The following is an 18,675-nucleotide window of genomic DNA, read 5'->3' on the forward strand; positions in this document are numbered from 1 at the left end:
CTTCCGCACTATTAAAGTTTGCTAAGATTATGGGATGTGAGGTGATCCTGAACACTTTTTAAATTAAGTTTATCGTGGTTATTAGGTCCAGAGATACGAAGCAATTCCTATCTCACTAGCAGCAAACTATATGATTTTGTTTAGCCATATATAAAATGTGATACAGTGAGAAAATAATAACTGTATCAGCAGCCAGGTTAGAATAGACAGTCTCTACAGTCTCCTTGACTTAAGAACAGTCAAAGTTAGAACAGAGCCCCCCCCCCCAAGGTTCCTGTCAACGCTGCTAGCATCGGATGTTTTGCATTGACAACAGATGGAAATGTAGCCATCTTTTTCCCTTTCGCTTTTAGAGTTAGATGATGCTGGGAGGGTGGGGGGGATGTGAATGAGAGTCCAGCTAGACATAAACACTAAACTTAGCATGAGAATCAAGGTTATTGAGTCCAGAGCTGATAAGGAACTGGTGGGCTGGAGAGCTAGAGAGGAAGCCCACTGCTTCAAGCTAATTGGGGAATGTGATTTATGACTGTTAATTGGAGGAGGGAATTGTGCTTTGATACTATGTACCCAGGGGAGGGGAATTCAGTTTTTGGCTTCGATTATGTAGTGCCGATATTATGCTACTCAAATAAAAGATTCTTTAAGGTAAACAATGCCTCGAAGTTCTTTTGGAGAGTTTCATCTGTTAGAACCATGACAGCTACTTAACAATCCAGTTTTGATTGCCCCCCCTCCCCACATGGCCTTGTTACCACTTTTTGGGCTTTTGGCAACTGGCCCACATTTGCGACAATTGCAGTGCCCCCCTCAGTTAAGGGACCATGATTTACAGTGTTTTCCTAGAAACTGGCATTTGCTCTCAGTTTCCGGCAAAACTCAGCCCATAGCAAACAATGGGTTTGCTGAACAACTGTTGCTTTCATTTAATCACCTCTGTGGAAAAAGATCAAGTTAGGCCTGGTCACAGGGTGACCTGTTTTATGACTATCACAACTTAATGATTGTAATAGCTAAACTCAATTACAGTCATAACATGATGCCTACCTGTATAATGTAACTTCTGGCCATGTAGTCAGTATGCTCATTCTCTTAAGAAAGTTCCTCCCTGTGAGTTCCATTTCATAGTAAACTACTGTATTCCTATGAGGTTTTGAGAGGTTCTTGGTGCTCTCTGAGCTTGGTTGTAATAATAATAATAATAATAATGATAAAGTTGGAAGGGACCTTGGAGGTCATCTAGTCCAACCCCCTGCTCAGGCAGGTAACCCTATACCATTTCGGACAAATGGCTGTCCAGTCTCTTCTTAAAAACTTCCAATGTTGGAGCATTCACCGCTTCTGGAGGCAGGTTGTTCCACTGGTTAATTGTTCTGTCAGGAAGTTTCTCCTTAGTTCTAGGTTGCTTCTCTCCTTGATTAGTTTCCACCCGTTGCTCCTTGTCCTGCCTTCAGGCGCTTTGGAGAATAGCTTGACTCCCTCTTCTTTGTGGCAGCCCCTGAGATATTGGAACACTGCTATCATGTCCCCCCTCGTCCTTCTCTTCGTTAAACTAGACATACCCAATTCCAGAAACCGTTCCTTATATGTTTTAGCCTCCAGTCCCCTAATCATCTTTGTTGCTCTTCTCTGTACTCTTTCTAGAGTCTCAACATCTTTTTTACATCGTGGTGACCAAAACTGGATGAAGTATTCCAAGTGTGGCCTTACTAAGGCATTGTAAAGTGGTATTAATACTTCACATGATCTTGATTCTATCCCTCTGTTAATGCAGCCTAGCACTGTGTTGGCTTTTTTGGCAGCTGCAGCACACTGCTAGCTCATATTTAAGTGATTGTCCACTAAGACTCCGAGATCCCTCTCACAGTTACTACTATTGAGCAAGGTACCCCCTATACTATTTATTTATTTAATTACATTTATATCCCGCCCTTCTCCTTGCGGACTCAGGGCGGCTAACAATTGGATAAAATACAAACATATAATACACCTATTAAAAGTGATTAAAAAGAAATATTTAAACTAATCTGATTAAAAGTAATTAAAACCCCTTTAAAATCCCTTAGGCCAGTCCCGCAAGCTGGGGGACTGGCCTAATACTATACCTGTGCATTTGGTTTTTCTTGCCTAAATGTAGAACCTTACTTTTTTCACTATTAAATTTCATTTTGTTAGATAGTGCCCAGTTTTCTTGCAGATGTTTCATTACCTAAACTAGGTAACATCATTAGTGCTAAACCCCTCATTTCAACTCTGAGCTACAAATATTCTCCTCTATTGGTGTGAGATTTTTGTAGGCAGGTGCTTATACTTATGCTTCTATATTTCATATGCAGTTGTGTTGACAATACAGGAAATTTTCTCTTAGTGGTGAAAGAGTGGATTTGAAGCTTTTGAAACCCCCTATCTCATCTCCTTTGATGCAAAGCAGGAAGAGGAGTTATGAGCAGGAAATCTAGGAGTTTCCGAGCTGGCAGATTTGTTCTGCAAAAATCCTGACAACTGCTAGAGAGCCAAAAAAAAAAATGACAAAAAAAATATCTTTTTGCGAACCCTACCTATGGAGTTGTAAAGCTGTAAATAACTATACAATTCTTAAATTTGTGCTCTGATACATCTACAGATGCGCGCGCTCATGAGAATTGGAAGAAGTAACGGGAAAGTTACTCCATACTCTGCTTTTCTTAATATTGTGAAGAGACCCTAGAGACAAAAACACATGGCTTTCAAAGGCCATGTCTTTCTCTTTCAAATATAGAACTGCCTGTTGTTATCCTGCACCCTGCATTCGTTAATCTTTCCCCACAGAACAGCAACTTCACAGGAGAAAAACTCAATGCAACAGTGTCTTCTGAGCAAAAGGGACTTAGAGATCCAGTCTACTGTCACAGCTTGATGGGAGTCAAGTGCAAAAAGAAATGACCAAACAAGCTAACAATCAGGTCCTGGACTGATGGACAAAGCTCCAAAGGCAGATCTCAAAGGCTCTTGACAGTTTCCTCCACTGAATTACTAAACAGACTTTTTTTCCTAGAAGCAATGCTCAGAATGAGAAGCGGCATTCGTTTGTAAGGCCAGCAGGAACCTTTTAGATTGTCTTGTCTCACCCAATTCCTTTTGGGTTCACTGTTGATCATTGGGAAAGGAATACAGGAAGGTTACAAAGTCTATCCCATGTTCCAGCTATCAGTTATCCTAGCAGTGGCAAGTTAATCCGCTTTGTATCCATTGACACTTTGCTTCTCCAGAGCTGCAGTTAGATTTAGTTGATTAAGTTAGCAAAACTTTATAATACTGTTTTCATGTCAGTGTTTTGGGACAGAAAGCCAGTGTAGTGTAGCGACTGATTGAGTATTCAATCAGTATTGAATCCATATGGGTACTGAGTATTCAGTCATGGATATACAAATTCATATCTATAGGAGGGAGGGAGGGAGGGAGGAAGCAAGGAAGCAAGGAAGCAAGGAAGGAAGGAAGGAAGGAAGGAAGGAAGGAAGGAAGCAAGGAAGGAAGGGTAATAGCCAATCACTACCTCAACCCAATCAATTTCACAAAGATATGGCTGAATGGTTAAAACTGGAAGATGCAGTACAGATGCCTGTCATTTGAGCTCTGGAGGAAAAGTGATATAAATTTAGAATGAATTAATCATACTTAAATGGTGTAGGTTGCTTGTGTTTAAAACTTTTGGTGACTTCTTTGCCCAAGTAGTAGTTTAAAGTGGGCATAAAATATTTTATTTAGAAATTATTTTAATTGCTTGCTTGCTTGCTCATTTTCATTGAGCAAGTTGGTGAAGTTTTGATTTTAAATGCTCATTTAGATCTACTGATTGATGTTCTTCTTCTCTCTTTTCATCTGACAGATATGATCAAAGATTTTGTCTCAGCAAGGGATTTCAGTGCTCTCACTCACCTGGCTATTGTCAATGCAATCTACTTTAAGGGAAACTGGAAGTCTCAGTTCAGACCGGAGAACACGAGGACCTTCTCCTTTACGAAGGATGATGAAAGTGAAGTACAAATTCCCATGATGTATCAGCAAGGAGAATTTTATTATGGTAAGGAACAAAAATGTTCATTTTCTTTCTACCCTTCTTATTGCAAACTAGATCTTTCTTTATAAAGTCTATACAGCATCTTTTGCTTCTTCAGTCCTGGTGTCAAATCACACAGTCTGTCAATAGTATCTTAAACAATGTCTGTTGTTATAATGCCCCAAAGAAACTTCCATGAAGTTCAGTAGTTGCTGGCTCTGATATCTGTTTTATTTATGGATTATAATACAGGTAGTCCTTAACTTATGACCATAATTGAGCCCAGAATTATGATTGTCATAAAGGGTGTTAAGCATTGTAACTTGATTTTCACCTTTCCTGCAAAACAAACGTAACTTTCCATTTTAATCCTTCCCTTACAATTTGATAGTACAGTGATATCTTGGTAATCATCATTAATTGGTTCCGGCAGATGCAATTAATACCAAACAGATTTTTCTCATAAGGAATAATGTAGTGAATCACAAGGCAGTGGACTCCGACATGTTCTAGCTTGTGTGTTGTGTACCAAACAAATGATGAGTACCGGCACAAAATTTTCACATCAAAAAGGCATTAGATACTAAATTCGATGAGTTTCAAAGCAGTTGAGTTACTAAGGTACCACTGTATATGAATACTGAGTTTTACCCTGAAAGATTGATAGCAATTATGTCAATTTTTTCATGTTTATGAAGCCTCAAAACCCTACAAAAATATTGCTTATTGCAAGTAGACTGTGTGATATTCAATGTCTGTTGGAGCTGAAATCTTTGTGGTGAAGAAGAATTCCCTATTTCCTGCACCCTTTTGCATCAATCATGTTATACCCTTTTTCCTTGTAAAATTCTAATGCTTTGGCTATTACTCCTTGTTTCAGACAGGGGAAAAACAAATTAAAATATTGTTGAATATTTCACAGCTGCAAAGGGCATGTTCTTTTTCCTTGTTTGGAATAGGCTTGACAGTTGAGAGGTAGCTCCAAATTCACATTTGATGATATACCATATGTTCCCACATACTGTATACAGCCCTAAATTAATAACTGGTTAACGAGGTTCTTGACTGTCCAGTGACTCCTTTCCAATTCAGCCTTGTAGATTATTCACATTATTTTGGATGTCTGTTTATAATCCAGCCAATGTATAGCAATAATTCCAAGTAGCCTCTCATCCTGGATTAGCAAGGGCCAAATATGTTTGGTTTCAGAAATGGGCTTCTATTTTTCATCTACTGTACATATCATTTTAAAATTCAAATGCTTTGAGACACAAAAGGAAACATTTTAGCTGGATTTAGACATGAAATGTTTTTCTTCATTATCTGAAGCCAAACTTGTTATAAACTGGTTGACTTGTTATGATTTGAAACAGCCATTTGAAGGCAATTAGCAAACCATTGTTTGCATTAAGTGTTACTTTACTAATGCCTGAATGTTTAGATTATGGGGATCAACTCACAAAGTTATAAAGTTCAGTTTATAGAGAAACAAAAATTGGCAAAAAAACCCCACAACATAATTTCTTTCCTGTGCATTTGAAACATCAAACCACATTGCACATTCATGATTTGGGATTCAGTTTGGATCCAGCTTTCATGTTTAAACATGTGTCAGGCCCCAAACCAAGAATGACATGTGGCAATTCTTCCAAGTTAGATCTTTATTGTTTAACACCTATAGACAAAATCTTGCCAGGGAGTATGCCACTATCTGCATCTACATACACTTTGTAAACTGTTAGTGAGGGCTATCTTCACCTTCTTTCTCCCACACAAAATATCTGGAGATGCTGGGAATCATTGCACAGAGAGTGAAGATCCATGAAGCCTTATCTACTGCAGTTGTTCCCAGGGGAAGGCAAGCAGCCTGCGGAGATTCCTGTAACATAGATAGACAATAAATTTGCTTACTCTAGCTGTTTACAGGTGCATTCTGATTGAATGCACCCCCTCTCTCCTGGGAATTCACCTCCTTACTGCATTCCATGACATCTATAATGATAAGCTATGCATGCCCAAAGCACAAACCAACTAAAAAGTGACAATGCCCTATTTTATCTTTTTTTTTACCAAAAAAATAATAACAATGGAGGAATATTCTCCACCTGGATGAAAGAATCCAACTCTTTTGGTTTGTTTGTTTTTTAGGGGAATTCAGTGATGGATCCAATGAAGCAGGAGGCATTTATCAAGTCTTGGAAATACCGTATGAGGGAGATGAGTTCAGCATGATGATTGTTCTCTCCAGGCAGGAAGTACCCCTAGCCACACTGGAGCCTTTGGTCAAAGCCCAGCTGATTGAGGAATGGGCAACCTCTATGAAGAAACAGAAGGTTGAGGTGTATCTTCCAAGGTGGGAATCCATTTCTTCTTCTGAAAAACCAGTTAGTTTGGACTACTAGGGAGGGAGTTAAAGAATGAAGGCAGAGAAAAAGAGAATGAGAAATATTTGATCCATTAAGGCATGGGTGTCAAACTCACCGCGTCATGTGATGTGTTGTGACGTATCGCGACTTTTTTTGCATTGGCGGAGCTGGGGTGGGCGCGGCCTCAGCATGGGCTGGCAACTTGACACCCCTGCATTAAGAGAACACTTGTTTGAAAGGCAAAAGTTAGAGTAGATATTTAGAGTTATATAGAGTGAGGTGACGGTGTAAAGTTGATGCTTTTATCATACATGTCACAAGGGACAAGATTTACTGTGTTTCCTAGAATTCAGTGATAGATCCAGTGAATTAGATGAATTGGAGAAGAGTATGTGAGAGAATCTTTTGTTAAACCTGTTTCAAGTCTTATTATGCAGTTTGGTGACTTTTCAGCCATTAAAAGGAAAGACCGTAAGCTTCTGATGTTCCAGTGTGCTCAGTATTTATTATTCTGAGATACAGTAGTTCTGCAGCCTTTGTAAGATAAGCAGAAAGATTTAACTCAGTTCCTCATGTGTAAAATGGAAATGTTATTCAGTGGAGAGTAGATGTGAGGATTTATGAGATATTTGGGCAATATTTATTTGATTTAACTAATGTTTATGTCCTTCTTTTCTACTAAAAAGTACTTGAAGGAGCTAATAAAAATAATGAGCGCATGAGTAAAGCAACTTAACAGTTTGTATGTAAAAACTCAGTAGACAAGAAACACATTAATGAAATGTGTTCACAAAATGGAAGACATTCTTTAGCTAAAGATTTCATTAATCATTTTTTCCATCTCCTTTGCTGATCTCCCCAACTGTTTTTCATAGCTGAGATGGAATCTGACAGGGATCTGCAAGACTGCCTGGTGAAAGCTTTCAAGTTCTCTGTCCTTTGATTTTGATAGGGTGGAAACAATAGAGTTAAAAATAAGAGGCTTAACATAATAGTCTATCACAGTTTGTTTTCAAAAGTGCATGGTTTGAGAAAGTCTTATACAATTCAAAAAGAATGATGCAAAGAGATGATAAGACTTCTGTTTGTTTAAATGCGGATGGCGGGGTGGATCAACTTAAGACTCACATCCCTACTGTACACCAGGCTGGATGGTCCCTTGACTCTTTAAAGGAATTTGAGGTTCATGTAAAGAAAAGAAGGAGCTTTGCTTTAGGCTTTTTTTGAAAGTAAGCTGTTGAAGACAGCTTTACATCCACATGGAACCCATCTTCTCTTCTGTAGTCAGAGTTGTCCTAATATATGTTGCCCTTGCTTTTCAGTTTCCTCTGCAGAATATTTTGAGGCTGGATATGAGAAAATGCCTTTACTTAAAGGCATTCAGATGTTCTTGCTTTCCCCAACCAAAAACTAGCTTATATCTCCTCAGTGTTCTCTTTTTTTCTCATTTTCCTCCATGAATAACATTTTAAGATGCCTTTCTCCTAACCCTGTGTCTAATTGGCAACCTCTGTTTCTATGCTGACATGGCTGGCAATTCTGATAATGGACAACCTGACTTTAGAGAGACAGGTCTAAAATGTTACACTTGTTAATGCATTCTCCCATTCCATGTGTTTTTCTTTTCATTGCATCCAACTTTCTTTAAAGTGGTTATGTTCACTTGAACCTATGTTTTGCTAGAGCAGTGTTTTTTTTCAATCTCAGCATCTTTAAGGTGTGTGGACTTCAGTCCCCAGAGTTCCCCAGCCAATAAGTTAGCTAGGGAATTCTGGGAGTTGAAGTCCACACATAAGTTAAGGATAGGAAACACAGTGCTAGAGAGATTAGAGAGCCTATGCTTTTTAAAAATTATTGACAATGTGTAAGGGAGTAAGTGGTGCTCTATGCTGATTTTATTTTTCTGTATATCTGCTAAGTTGCTTAGTTTCATTTTAAGGCTTAATGCCACTTTGGGAAAACCTATTAAAGCTGCAAATGAGAAATGGGCCCAATAACAGAATACCATAGTTGGAAAGAGGTCTTCTAATCCAACCCTATGCCATTTCAGACAAATGGTTGTCCAATCTCTTGTTAAAAACCTCCAGTGATGGAGCACCCACAACTTCTGAAGGCAAGCCTTACACATTCTGCTATCTTTGTATGTATATTTCACTATCTTTGGAATATACAAAGTATGCTGTCAGATAACTTTAATTTTCTCCATTATGAGCCATCCTAATGAAACCTTGCTTGAAAAAGCATTGCATTTTAAAGTTATTGAATGCTAACATGTTTCATTTAAATTCTAATTAGAATGCCTTCTTGCTTCTAATTTATCAAGTTTTTGAAACAGTGCATATCTCTTCAAAATAAACACCCTCCTGTTGAATACTCCCTGGTTACACAGTATGCTTGAGTTAATGGTGCTTAAGAGGCAAGGATATTTGTATGAAAATTCATTCAGATGGTTGTTTCAGTTGGTTGCCAACATGTGTGGCTTTATTCTGTTTTTCTGGGCTACAAAGCCTTTAGGTCAGTGTTTCTCAACCTTGACAATTTTAAGGCATGTGGACTTCAACTCCCAGAATTCCACAGCCAGCAATGCTGGATGTGGAATTCTGGGAGTTGAAGTCCACGTGCCTTAAAATTGTCAAGGTTGAGAAACACTGCTTTAGGTTCAAAGGAAGAAATCTGATTTGGAACATGTTTAGGCCCAGATGTAGCATCAGCCATGGAAGTTTCTTAAAGCAGCTGTATCTTTTTCCTAGGCCCAAACATATGCCCTTTGCACCTGTACTTCAAATCTGATTTCTCTCTTCTAATCCAAAATGTTGCACAGTCTATCTGAACCAATCTGACCTGTTTTGTCCTTATCACTGCATTAAAGGAGAATCACAAGATTTCCAAATAATGACTTTTTTTAGCATGTATTATTTGGGGTAAGAACAAGTAAGTTTTGTACTATTATATGACAAATAGCCCTCTTTTCCTCCACTTAAATTCTTCTGTGGGATTCAAATATATTTGAAATTCTTCTGTGGGATTCAAATATATTTGGAAAACTGAGAAATGTTTACTACTTACCTGTCTCTACTGTTTGTACAATAGCACACAAACATTACAGTATGCTCCTTTTATTTAGGGTGCTTCATTATATTCCCTCTTTATTGGCATTTTTCTGTCTCCCACCTGGGAAGATGTGAACAGTGAGCATTCTCATTAGGCTATTTTTCCATTAACAATTTTCCTTGGGTTTATTCTCTAAATATTTTTCAACCTCTACAAACATTTGTCAGTGCTGTGCTATGCCCTTATGTTGAGCTTTCCATAGCATTTGCTACTGTGGCATAAATGATTATCTTTTGGAATTGTTTCAGTAATCCATATGATTCAAAAATATAATCTAGTTTTAACCTCTGAAACCCTGAAATCAGATTGCATGGCTATACTTAGCACCACAGAAAATAAGTTTGTTGGGAGTAGATTTTTACCCATATTCTATTTATGTTTCATTTCTCCCTCACTCATTTCCCGTGCCAGCCACAGAGATGAAATGTTAAGAAAAGCCCACATTTATAGGATTTTAGGACTTTATCTCATCTTGGAAAAAGTAAAAGTTAATTAAACACACAGTAAGCAGGTATATAGATTTCAAAATTAATGTATCAAAAATTAAGACAAGAATATTTAACAAGATAAATGGAATGAACAATTGCAACTTAAGCATAAATGGTGAAAAAAATAGAGCAAGTACAAAATGTGGAATTTGTGTTCCTCGGTAGAATGCTTACTAAATATGAGGAAACGGATGAGATATTTTAAGACGAATAAATCCTGATAAAAGCTAATGCAAGAAGTAGATGAACGAAGCATGACTAGATAATTAATGAACACGGATTGAATACAACAATGAATGACCAGTACAAAAATAACTATACTGAGATAGTATGGTCACATAAAGTCACTGCTGTGAGAGGAGCGACGATATAAATCATTTAAATAAATGAAATAATTAAAAAAACATTGAATTGCAAAACAGATCTATGAAGGAAGAGCAAAGAGCAATTTTTATATAATTTATATTATAAATTATATTTATTTTTATTTTATTTATTAAATTTTATTTATTAAATATAAAATAAATTACAGATAGTCCTCAACGTACAAGCACAACTGAGCCCAAAATTTCCGTTGCTAAGCAAGATAGTTGTTAAGTGAGTTTTGCCCAGTTTTAAAACCTTTCTTGCCACAGTTGTTAAGTGAATCACTGCAGCTATTAAGTTACTAACTCAGTTGTTAAGTGAATCTGGCTTTCCCATTGACTTTGCTTATCAGAAGATCGCAAAAGGTGATCACATGACCCCGGGACACCGCAACCGTCTTAAGTTCATACCAGTTGCCAAGGGTCCGAATTTTGATCACATGACCATGGGGGTGCTGCAACGGTTGTTAAGTGTGAAAAATGGTCACAAGTCACTTTTTTTCAGTGCCATTGCAACTTTGAATGGTCACTAAATGAATGGTTGTAAGTCGAGGCGTACCTGTATATAAATTAAATTATTGGATGAAGTTACCGTAATGAAACCCTGGAAAAGAACTGAGACATTTAAGAACAAAAAGTGGCGCTTGAATCAATGTATGAGCGTAACAGAAATGAGCATGATCTGAAAGGACAGAAAAAATGTGGACAGGAGTAGCAAGCCTTGATGCAAACTAGATGTAGATTTCTTTTTCTCTTACTTCATGACTTTGAGGGGTTTTTTTTATTACTTCTTGTCTCCATTATGCAAATTTATTTACATAATATTGCTTGTCCTAAAAGGAATAACCTAACTGTTGCCTACATTTCGGTAGGGTTAAGTAGGAGGATAAAACTGTGTGTTTGAAATGCCTAGAAAATGCAGTGGCTTTGTAAGGATTTGCTTGACGGAAAGATTTGCAGCCCTTGTTACTGCTAACAAGGAAACGATCCCACATCTCTTTTGCAAATGCCAAGACAGCAGTAGAGGGAAAGGTTTCACGGAGAAACTTGGTTACTGTTCTTAGTTGGCATGCCTTTTATATTCTTCGGCTAAACTGTGTTTAGAAGATGGTTTTGCAAATTAGTTTCATGGTCTGTTTCCTTGCTATGCCAAAATAGATTTAAAATGTTGATTGCTTTGGCTCAGAAATAATGCTTCAAGAACAAAACCAAATATAATTTGAACAATTTGCGCTCTTTTATTGTTTTTTCACTTTGCTATTAAGACAAGCAAACTGCAGTTTCAGTTGGACACAGATAGTACTATAGACAGAAAATTTGAAATTTTGTGATTAACTCGGTTTGGCTTAGTCATTCAGCCCTTTTTACAAATGTAGAAGTTTTAAAAACACTTATTTTATAATTGAATGGCGTTTTTCAAAGGAATGAAAGTTTTAACTTTTTTTTTCTACTATTGGACCTGCAAGCCACAAATGACATTTCCCTAATTTCTCTCCTGTGGTTCTCTCTCCCTCTCCCTCTCTCTCTCTCTCTCTCTCTCTCTCTCTCACACACACACACACACACACACACAGAGAGAGAGAGAGAGAGAAACACACATACTTTTTAAAAATATACATAGAGAGATAACAAAATATTTACAAAATATTTATGGAGCCCATTGATAACATTCAGCAGACCTGCTTGCAAGTCCTCAGAGAAATTCAAGCTTGAGGCCTGTAATTAATCTCTGGAATTTAATAATTGGAGAACTGCACCCCAAGCTTATTACATTAGCTGCCTCTTTTGTCCCTATTATGAAAATAACACTGGTGAGAAATGGCATCAAGTTTATCTGTTCTCGTCTCTGCTTCGCTCATTAATATTTATGGAAAGCTTTAACAAAGTCTGGTAGGGAAAAAGAATTGCCTGGGTATAAAAACCAGCTCCCAATCTTATATCCTGCTGTAAGATTGCAGTCTACTCGGACCGATAGACAAATTCTTGAATGAGGAGAAGCATGCATGAAGAGAACCAATTCCTCAGTGAGGACAGTCATTAGGGCAGGGATGAACCACCAAGCTGTAGGAAGACTCCAAATTCTACTTTTTAGGTGATGGGATCTTTTCCATCCAGAATTGCTGCCAATCAGTGTTCGATTTTCTTGTGATTTTGAGACAGGGAGGCTACCCTGTTTTCTGCAGGGTAGCCTCCCAGATAGTTTAATTGGGTTAAAGGAAAAAACCCACCCACCCATTATAGGAAAATACAGGTTGTCCTTGACTTACAAAAACTGGAAACAGAATTTCTATTCCTAAGCAAGAGGTTAGTCACATCTGATTTTTACAATCTTTTTTGCCCTGGTTGTTAAGTGAATTACTGCAATTGTTAAGTGAATCCACAATCGTTAAGCGAATCCAGTTTTCCCATTGACTTTGTTTGTCGGAAGCCAGCTGGGTAAGTCACATGACCCTGGGATATTGCAACTGTCATAAATACATGCCAGTTGCCAAGCAGCCAAATTTTGATCAGGTGACTTTGGGGATGCTGTGACAGGTGTGAGGATCAGTCACTTTTTTCAGTGCCATTGTAACATCGAATGATTATTAAATGAATAGTTGTAAGTCGAGGACTACTTATGCAAATAATTCTGGGGCCACATACGAGTGTGGAATGGCTGGATCCCCACTGCCTACAGGTCTTTGCTTTTTCAAAATAGTGTTTATGTCCCACCTCCCAGCTACTCAAATGCCCTGGGTTCAAAAAATAGGGGTTTTTACACTTCCTCATACTACAGAACCAAGGTCCCTGAGTCAGAGGCAAAGCTCCAGTAATATAAAATTTGCTCAGTTTGTTCAATCCTTTCTATAAGTTGTCACCCAAACACATCTGTAGTGGACCGCACCAAAAATGTAACTCTAAATATTATTCCATCTGAATATTATTGTAGATACTGATCTGTAAGGTCACTATTGTGTAATGTGTTCTTTAAAAAGAATATCTGACAAAGTTCACTGACATTCCTGGTTTATTTTTGTTTTTTTCCTCCCTCAAGTTAAGTGGCAGAATCAACTTTTCAACCAGAAAATTGGAGGTGACAATAAGAAAGATTTCTACTTGGATCAAATAAATCTCCCGTATATTGTCTTTTCCTCCATGCTGTAACTGGCAGGCTCCAAGGACATGCCAGCCGGTGCCAAAAGTTATTATCTCTCTCCTGAGCACATAACAAAATCATAAACTGTCATAGAAATCTAAAATGCTTTGTTTTACTGTCATAGCAACTTAGCAAGTTTCACAGTTTCAGTTGTGCCTTGCAAACCAATAGAAGAGGAAATGAGATGGGACAAAACTGGACTTGGTTCAATATGAGTAGAAAACGGTTTATTTCTCAGGAGGCACCACTCAGTTCTGTGGATGAAGTATTGTCAAACTGCAGTGAAAGAATGTGGGCAACTAGAAAACAGTGTGTATAGGTTATCTTTGATTTACAACCACAATTGGGGTCAGAATTTCCATTGCTAAGCAAGACAATTGTTAAGCGAGTCGCACTTCATTTTATCAACTACTTTGCCACAGTTGTTAAGCGAATCACTGCAGTTAAGTGAATGATACAGTCATTAAGTGAATCTGGCTTCCTTCATTGACTTTGATTGTCAGAAGCCAAGTGGGAAGATCACCAATGGCGATCACGTGTCTGCAAGACGCTTCCACTGGGTAAATACACGCCAGTTGCCAAGCGTCTAAATTTTGATCACATGACTGAGGGAATGGCCATAAATGGAAGGACAGGTTGTAAGTCACATTTTTCAGTGCTGCTGTAACTTCAAATGGTTGATAAGCAAAATGGTTGTAGGTCAAGGATTACCTGCGTGCAATTTCCAGTCCCTGTTATGTTTCCCACAGAGTTCTGCTTCACAATTGCATTCCCAAAATTGCACAGCATGAGGGGCTTTTGTCCACTTTGTTTGTTGGGGTAATAAGCAAAATAGGTATGTAGGCTTTTAATGTATTTGCTCAAATCCTATAACATGCATGCACAGAACACCAAAGAAAAGGCCACTAATGACAGCCTTGTTGTGGATGGTGGTGTCAATTTTCGGCCCCGCTTAATCCTTTCCTATCAAGGGTTCTTTTGGGTAGTTGATGTAGAGCACGGGTGTAAAACTCTCCACGTCACAGGACGTGTTGCGACGTATCGCAACTCTTTTTGCATTGCAGGGAATGGGGTGGGCGCGGCCCTGATGAAACCGGGCCCTGATGTAGAGAGTAAAGAAGATGACCTCGATAGAAATATGCAAACTGTGTTGCCAAGGCAAAAAGGGGAAAAACATGTTGTGAGTTGAAAACATTCAAATAATGGTCTGAAGTAGCTCAAACAGACACTTCTCCAGTTGTCTGAAGTTATTATAAGAAGGGGAGGAGATATAACACAATTGGGCTTTCAACATTCTGTCCTAGGCAATCTCAATAAAAGTGGTGTTAACCTTCCTGGGGAGTTGATTTCTTAGTCTGGTCTACCTAGTACGGCTGAGAGTTACAGGGTTTCCATACATTTATTTGTCCATGTAATCCCCTTCGTTTATCTAAAGGCAACAACGAATGCAAACATATATTAGAATAACATATTAGCTAGTAATAACATTACAATTATAGGAATAGGATGGCATGCCTCAAGTGTACTTCTACCAGTGTGCTATTGTGAGCAAATTTAGAATGGGGAAAACAGACTAGCTGAAATCAGGATTCCTAAAGCAGAAATGAGCCTGTAGTTCCTCAAATCCTGCTGAAATGCAAAATTCATCCCTCTTAAATATTTTGTGCTGCTGGGGGACTAGAAGGAAGTGTTCTCCTATACCAGGGGTCTGCAACCTTGACAACTTTAAGACTTGTGGACGTCAGCTGGCTGAGGAATTCTGGGAGCTGAAGTCCACAAATCTTAAAGTTGTCAAGGTTGCAGATCCCTGTCCTATACCATGAGTTTAGGACTGAGATACATTATGTCCTCGCCAGCTTCCTTTGAAAGGCTATACAACAGGGGTCTCCAAACTTGGCCGCTTTAAGACTTGTGGACTTCAATTCCCATAATTCCTCAGCCAGCCAGAGAAGGAAGTTTTCTGGATCCAACTCTGCTATTAATAAGAACTTGTGGAGACTTAAGAGTAGCGTCAGAAGCCTGCAACTGGACTGCTGCTATGAAACTGACAAATTTCTGTTTGACTGCCTGAAAGAGTTTGTTTGCTGTGGTTGGTTTGCTGGGAGCATACATGTACTACATGAATGAGCTTTTGCTTATTTGTAGATAGGGAGCTTCAGAGTCCATGTAAAAATATGTACGCTTTCAGAAAGAAAGAAAAATGAAACATCCCCTTGGCTAATCTTTCTGCAAAGTTGGCTGGCTGGTAGTAGTTAGCATGGATTGCCATCCCATCTACTCTTGCTGCTTTGATATGAAAAAACAAGGGAATGAGGAGCACATAAAGAATTGCCATTAATAGAATATTCAAAATGTTTTTTTTTATTTTGTTGCAACAGAACATTCTTGCTATTTTGAGTTCTGTGAGTTTCTCACAGAGAATTCTGTGAATTCCCTGAGAACAAGCAAGATTTAGTTCTGAGATCATATTCTGGGGGAGGGATATTGTTCCAAATTTATGGTTAGTTGACAATCAGTTTCAGAATGCTTGGTATATTAAGCTTAAAGTTTGCAAACTAATTTCCTTCCTTCCTTCCTTCCTTCCTTCCTTCCTTCCTTCCTTCCTTCCTTCCTTCCTTCCTTCCTTCCTTCCTTCCTTCCTTCCTTCCTTCCTTCCTTCCTTCAGGTTGGCGAGTTGAAAACAGCAAGAGATTGTGCCAGGTTTGGCTGTTTGCTGCATACAGTAGTGATGCAGTTTTTAAAAACAAGGCTCTTGTTTATTTATCTTCTCTGTTTTTTTGCTCTGTTTGTAACTGCTTTGTTGTATTTTTCCCCCATGTTCTGTTATGCAGGTTCATGATGCTATTTAAAACTGACTGCATTTCATTTTGCTTTGTATACACAGGCTCCCCTCCCCAAATTTCTATTGACTCAAAGTCCTTTGCAAGGGTGATGTTGTATGACTGCAAAACAATTAGTCTCAGGGTATTACTGCAAACAAGACAATAACCAGGAATAAGCTAGTGATGAATGTCAGTTCAATGCATTGTCTCTCTGAGTATCTCTCTCTCTTTGTAATGTGTTTTCTCCTGCTGAGCTACCTGAATGCCTTGTAGGCAGTTATTATATTATATTCTCCCCCCCCCCCCGTTTTTCTACCAACAATTTGCATCTTTACTTCTCTTTTAGAGCAAAGGGAGTTAAGACTTTCATTTTTTTCTCTCCCTCTCTCCCTCTAGGTTCACAATAGAACAGGAAATTGATCTGAAGGATGCTTTGAAAGGGGTTGGAATTACAGAAGTATTCAGCCAAAGTGCTGATCTCACTGCAATGTCTGGTAAGCGGCTTTCTGTGATTTAGGTTATTGCAGCACTGCATTCATTTTCTTCCAGGATAATTTTAAAACGTGGCCAAGAAAAACCTGGCCCACAGATGTTTTAGTTAATTAATTAAATTTCTAACCCAATATTCTCCAATGAGAGAATACTGAGGCACAGGTCGGGAAAAAAAGCAATATTTGGCCTGGCCTAGGCTGTCCTACAAGACATCCAGTGGTGGGATTCAGCCAATTCGGTAGAACCGGTAGCTATTTTTTTGTTGCCCAGGCCCAGAATGGACTTCTGGAAGCAGCATCCATAGAGAGAACTGGTTGTTCACATACTTGAATCTCACCACTGAAGATATCTACCATCTTTTCCTATTCTGGTGGTCTCTAGAGCAGGGGTCTTCAAACTTGGCCCTTTTATGACTTGTGGACGAGTTTGACATGTCAGGTCTAAATGAATCATTTCCTTCCTCTCTAGGATTAGTCTTCTCTTTCTTCCTGCAGCACACAGTCCATTTTTAACCACAGATGAGCCCAAGAAAATTAAAGCTATCTGCACTGTAATTTCTCCTCTATAGATTATGAATTCAATAAGCACGCTAACTGATACTTCCTTGCCTTCTTAATATTTAACCTTAACCCAGATTTTTCATTTTCCATTTTTACTTTCATAATGAGCTTTTCTAAGTCTTCATTATTTGAGCTAATGAAATGGAAGTGTCTGCATAACTTAAAGCATTAGTGTTAATTTTGTAAGTGCTGTTAATTCTTAGTATTAATTTTGATTCCAGCTGTCATCCCTTCAAATGCTACCGTGCTTTTAATATATCTCATGCACAAGTTAAGTAGGTATGAGACAGAATACATTTTTAATCTCATTCTTTTTTCCAGTTATGAACCATTCTGTTTCTCCAGACAGTTTTTATTGTAGCACTTGATATCTTCTGTGTTAAAAATAAATGCAACTACTGCACAACTACTTATTATATAGGGTTCAGTTTGGCCTTCATAATCACATGGCTGCGTTAGAAAGGTATTATAGGATCCAAATTCCTACAAAATATATTTCAAGGTACTTGCTTTGTTTCAGGAAATAAATATCACCAAAATTGAGCAAGCTCAGGCTGAGCATCTTTCCATACTGGCTATGGATATTCTTTGGCCAAGTTAGATTGGCCTCCTTAATGCTAGCTCATCCTCTTAATTGTAGCTGAAAAAAAATAACTTGCCAAGAAATTGCATTTTGATGGCTTTCTAGTGAAATGATATTGATTCTGGGATATGAGAAAACCAAATGCACACTTAGACAACTAGTACAGTCCTCCCTTCCTAGAGACCGACTTGCAAATACTTTTTTTTTTGTAAAATTAAACACCACATCAAACTACAGTTCCAATATTCAGAAGAGTGTTATTCTTAACTCATTTGAATGCCCTTCACAGAAAGGAAAGTCTGTCACAGAAAGGAAAATCAAAAAATTCTGTATATTTTATTTTATTTCTATTTATCATTTTTATAACCCATGTTTATTATTTTTATGAACAACTTAAGGTGGCAGATATATCCAACACACCTTCCTCCTCCCATTTTTCCCACAATAATGACTCTATGAGGTGAGTTGGCCTGAGAGAGAAAGAGTGACTGGCCTAAAGTTATCCAGCTGGTTTTCATAGCTAAGGTGGGACTAGAATTCACAGTCTCCTGATGATTGGCCCAAAGTCACCTAGCCAGCTTTCATGGCTGGTTTCAGTATTTTACTGTACTCTATGACCATAACAAACTTAGCTGCATTGCTTCATTTGTTAATGTTCTTGATTAAAATATCTTTCCTTGTCCCCTCTAGTTTAATGTTGAAAGTCTGTTTTTAAT

At 38.2% G+C, this 18,675-nt stretch overlaps 1 protein-coding gene across 1 annotated transcript in view; it reads left to right on the forward strand.

Annotated features, from left to right (window-relative positions):
* SERPINI1 (serpin family I member 1) overlaps window positions 1–18,675 on the forward strand; it is a 43,770-nt gene that overhangs the window by 6,527 nt on the left and 18,568 nt on the right. Inside the window, exons 3-5 of the mRNA XM_015822163.1 lie at window positions 3,866–4,060; window positions 6,185–6,389; window positions 16,721–16,818. Coding sequence (XP_015677649.1) covers window positions 3,866–4,060; window positions 6,185–6,389; window positions 16,721–16,818 — 498 coding nt within the window. The remainder of the gene's footprint in view (window positions 1–3,865; window positions 4,061–6,184; window positions 6,390–16,720; window positions 16,819–18,675) is intronic.

The sequence above is a fragment of the Protobothrops mucrosquamatus genome, unplaced genomic scaffold, assembly GCF_001527695.2.
Source record: "Protobothrops mucrosquamatus isolate PMUCROS unplaced genomic scaffold, P.Mucros_1.0 scaffold1482, whole genome shotgun sequence".
NCBI lineage: Eukaryota > Metazoa > Chordata > Lepidosauria > Squamata > Viperidae > Protobothrops > Protobothrops mucrosquamatus.